We start from the raw sequence: 5,067 nt of genomic DNA, 5'->3' as shown, positions 1-5,067 counted from the left end.
AGCTGCAGATTTTTATAAGACCTCTACTCTTTACATGCTTTTCAAAGAGACAAGGAATTCACAGTTGCAAGTTAGCTACAGTGAAATCTGAAAAAACAAGGAGGAGAGCCCCTTCCTTTATTTTAATCAGGGAGAATGAAGACATCTCATTTTCAAGTGTACATTTCCTTACAGTACCCAAAGTCATGCAGCGATTACATAAAGGAATATTTCTAAATCTTAAACATAAGCCTTTTGCAGTGGTGGAAATAGCTTGGTATTTGTTTGAATGTGACGAGTAAGAGGGGGTAAATGTTTCCCTAAGACTTTGAGACTGGGTATGTGGGAAAATAGTGATGAAATGAACAGCAACAAAATAAGTCTGGAGTTGAATCTAGTTTAAAGTTGAGAGATGCAATAATATCATTGGCTTTCTATATGCAGATTTTGTGGTGAATTAATATTTGTTACTGAAATTATTTCATTCAACAAATACTGAGCATTTACTCTATGTCTGGCACAATCCTTGGCTTTGGACGTGTAATAAGTAAGCAAAACACATAAGAATACCTATCCTCATGAAGTTTACATTCTAGTAAGGGGAAAATATATATTTTCACACAATGTAAATACATAGAAAAGATAGAATGGAGATGAAGCATATCGGGGAGAGCCAAATTTTCAGCAAGGAAAGACAGAGAAAGATTCATTAAAAGGTGACATTCAAGTAAAGGCTTGAAGAAGCTGAGGAAGCAAACCGAGTAAATAATTGAAACAGAGCATTGCAGATACAGAAAACAGGAGGTGCAAAAATTTGGAGGTAGGACTGAGCTTGGTATTTTCACAGAACAACTAGAATGGCAAAACGGACTAGAAAAAAATGGACAAAAAGGAGAGTCTTGGGAGATTAGGTCAGAAGAGTAACTGGGAGCCAGGTTGTGTAAGACCCCACCGTACATTATAAGGACTTTGACTTTTCCTGAGTGAAATGAAAAGTCATTGGGGATGTTTTTTAGAAAGCAGATGACAGGATCAAACGAATAACATTTTTTAAGTATAAAGGATGACTTCACCTTCATATGTCAAAATTTGAGATGATGATGAAATGGTCAAGGAAAGAGACTCTATGTTTGGAAAGAGAGAGGCAGCCCCCATGAGATGTAGTGATATAAATTTGAATCACTGACCATTATATAAGAGGTGAAGATTTAATAGAGATTGACTGGACATATATTTATAAACATATAATGCATAAAATTGGAATTAGCAGGCAATCATTTTAATATAGACAGTTAAAAAATCAAAACACTGCATTGAGTTGATTCTGATTCATGGTAGGACAGAACAGAACTCTTTTCTTTAGGGTTTCCAAGACTGTACATTTTTACAGGAGCAGAAAACCTCATCTTTCTCACTCTCACAACTAACTGATGGGTTCAAACTACTGACCTTGCAGTTAGCAGCCCAATTCACTAAAACACCAGGGCAGACAAACTCTATTTTAAAATTTCTTTATATACTATATCCTTTATCATTGTGCTTCCATGTATCCCATTTCTCTACATTTTTCTTATCTGGGAAATCTCAAACATTTAGCTTATTTCAACCAAATGCATAGTTCATCAGAACCCCAAACCAAACCTACTGCCATAGAGTTGATACTGACTCATAGCAAGCCTATAAGACACGATATAGCTTCCCCTTGTCCATTTTCCCGACTGTAACTGTTAATGGGAGTATAAAGGCCCTTTCTTTCTCCCACAGAGCATCTGGTGGTTTCAAACTAGTGACCTTGCAGATCACAGTCCAACACGGAACCACGAGAGCTCGTACCATTCATCAAGCTTTTAAAAATAAAATGTGTGCATCATATCTTTGAACTAAACATGCTATTTTACCTACCAGGAAAGTGACACAGAACAATAACTACAACAATTACTTCAGGAATTGAAGTAAGCACACTCCAAATCACATGGATTTATAGAGCCAAAGCATAATGTTTCATGATTCTCATTTTAAATTTTTTCTTCCCATATATCTTAAAATTTAGTTAAAACCTTCTGGTTCCTAAGCTAAGATTTCGTTACTTCAGAATAAAGGTCATGGACCCAGCTGAGTCAACTTTTGGGCAATTTTTATTCTCTGTACTTGTGCTATGTTCTGTTACATTTGATAGTTGGGATGTGACTATATGACCCATGTAACTGGAAGTATTTAAAGAAAAGCCAATTTATTTTCAGACATCTGGGAAGGATTTGGAGTAAATAACTGGTCCCCAAAGGACAGTTCAAGGACAAAAGTTGGGCTGGCTATACCAGAATCATCTGAGGAGCTTTTAAAACATACAAATGTGGAGTTCTAACCCAATAATAATGAATCAGAATTTTTGAAGGAGACACCCAGGTAGCTGTTTTTATGTTTTTAACCTCCCATGAAGAAGCTGATCATCAGTGAAGTTTATGAATCCATGGTCTAGATCAGATCTTCTGATCATCTCAAACATTACATAAGAATCCCATAAAACCACAGGGGTACGTGACTTCTGAGATTCCTATGAATTTCTAACAAGCTCCCAAGTAATACTAATGTTTCTGGTTCACAGTGCCGTATTGTGCACTTTTCACTCACTGCAGCAAAGGGTTAGCTTACCTCTTCCAGAGAACAAACCAAACTCCCTGCCAGTGAGTGGATTCTGACTCAGCAACTCCATGGGATAGAGTAGGACCTCCCTGTGGGTTTCAGAGGCTTGAATTCGTTATGTGAGCAGATAGCCTCACCTTTCTTCCATGGAACAACTAACTGATAAGTTAAAACCATTGACCTTATGGCTAGCAGCTCAATGTGTAGCCCTCTATACCACCAGGTTCCTTTTATCTGTACTTCCTGTGATGTTAGAGTTCCTTATATAACCTGTAGCACAATACTCTCATTTATTTCAGAGCTTTCTATTCAAAATAATATGGTTTTCTAGATAAAAGCATCTTACTTTTGAGCATAATAATAACTGGCTTGTTTTCTTTCACTTTCAGCTCTGCCGTTGTTCCCCACGTTTCATCTTTTGACACATGACTGAAAAAGTCTCAGAAAGCTGATCTAGCCAACTTAATCATCCCTGAAGAATGGTGGATCCTTTGTGCACTAAATCAAACCTTTCTTCGACATAAGTCCAAAAAGAAAAGCAACCTGCCCAGTTAAAAAGAAAGAAAGAAAAGACAACTATCATCATATGGGGATTTGAGGAGCTGCACATCCATGATCCAAATGAGAGAGGATCAATTCTCATCATGTCCCAGAAGACCTTATAATAGAGAACACAAGAGGCAAAAGTTGTAACAGCTTGTCATCTATGCTTGCAAAATTGTCTTCTATGAAGTTTTAAAAAATGCTGTTGAGTGTATTTTAACTCAGCTATAGGACAGAGCAGAACATCCCTAAGGTCTCCAAGTCTATAATCTTTGCTGAAGCAGATTGCTATGCATTTCTCCCATGGAGCAACTAGTGGGTTTGAATCGCAGCCTTTGGTTAGCAGCCTAGCTAGCACTTAACCACTGTATAACTAGATCTCTATACTATATAGGTACTGTTGACAAATCGAAAGTAAATATGCAAATAATTCTTTGAAAAGTCCTTTCAAATCATGCACACAGGTTCAGCAGATTTGGTAAAAGGAAGTTATTTTACACACATTCTCTCCAAATCGCTCTCTCCTAGAGAAAGTGATAGTTGGCTGTGAATTTTGATGCCTAACTCCCATTTGGCAAAAGCAGTTACTCTAGAAAGAAACATGCTTGCTAATGACACATGTAGTGAGTCAAGTGTAGAAAACACAGATTTTCGGTATTTCATCTATGCAGTGACATATTCCATCATTCTTGTACCAGGTCTCATAGGAAACATATTGGCCTTGTGGGTATTTTATGGCTATATGAAAGAAACCAAACGGGCTGTGATATTCATGATAAATTTAGCCATTGCCGACTTACTACAAATTCTATCCTTGCCACTGAGGGTCTTTTATTACTTGAATCATGACTGGCCATTTGGGACTGGACTATGTATGTTCTGTTTCTACCTGAAGTACGTTAACATGTATGCAAGCATCTATTTCTTGGTCTGCATCAGTGTGAGGCGATTTTGTTTTCTCATGTACCCCTTTCGCTTCAATGACTACAAACAGAAATATGACCTTTACATCAGCATTGCTGGCTGGCTGATTATCTGCCTTGTCTGTCTGCTCTTCCCTCTTCTCAGAACTAGTTTTGACACCCCACGCAACAGAACCAAATGCTTTGTGGATCTTCCTACCAAGAATGTCAATCTGGCTCAGTCTGTTTCCATGATGGCTGTAGGAGAGTTGATTGGGTTTATTACTCCTCTTCTGATTGTTCTGTATTGCACCTGGAAGACAGTTTCATCACTGCAAAATCAATATCCTGTGGCCCAAGACCTTGGAGAGAAAAAGAAAGCCCTGAAGATGATTCTAACCTGTGCAGGGGTATTTCTAATTTGCTTTGGACCTTATCATTTCAGTTTTCCTTTAGATTTCTTGGTCAAGTCCAACAAAATTGAAAGTTGCCTAGCCAGAAGAGTAATTCTGATGTTTCATTCTGTGGCTCTGTGTCTTGCTAGTCTGAACTCCTGCCTTGACCCAGTCATATACTACTTTACTACTAATGAGTTCAGAAGACGGATTTCAAGACAGGATTTGCATGATAGCATCCAACTCCATGCCAAGTTCTTAGTGAACAACCATACAAATTCAACAGAATTATGCTAAAATATTTTTTAATAAAAACTGAATGTGGTTCAAAGTTCAAATATATCAAAATGCATTATCAATAACCAAAACCACAAGCAAGTACTCAGAAAATGTTCATAGCTTTTCAGTTATCTTCTATCTTAGATATATGTGGAATTCATATCTTCATAATAGAACCTATTTGGAGTATTCTGATAAACTTGTGTAGAAAATTTGTCATCAAGTATCTAGAATTTAAATTGTAAAATTGCATTGATGTGTTATAAACATATGTTCTCAAGTAGAGTTAGTAATTTTTTCTGTGAACCTAATATATAAAAAGACTATTA

The 5,067-nt window shown here is 37.0% G+C and overlaps 1 protein-coding gene across 1 annotated transcript; it reads left to right on the top strand.

Annotated features, from left to right (window-relative positions):
* The first annotated feature begins 3,763 nt into the window (after positions 1 to 3,763).
* On the top strand, positions 3,764 to 4,756 carry GPR174 (G protein-coupled receptor 174). The gene has a single exon (XM_004717636.1). The coding sequence runs from the start codon at positions 3,764 to 3,766 to the stop codon at positions 4,754 to 4,756; it is 993 nt and encodes a 330-aa protein (XP_004717693.1).
* The last annotated feature ends 311 nt before the right edge of the window (positions 4,757 to 5,067 follow it).

The sequence above is a fragment of the Echinops telfairi genome, unplaced genomic scaffold (assembly GCF_000313985.2).
Source record: "Echinops telfairi isolate 266 unplaced genomic scaffold, ASM31398v2 ScPeMD7_7418;HRSCAF=8456, whole genome shotgun sequence".
NCBI classification, from domain to species: domain Eukaryota; kingdom Metazoa; phylum Chordata; class Mammalia; order Afrosoricida; family Tenrecidae; genus Echinops; species Echinops telfairi.
This window is presented reverse-complemented; position numbering and strand designations above follow the sequence as displayed.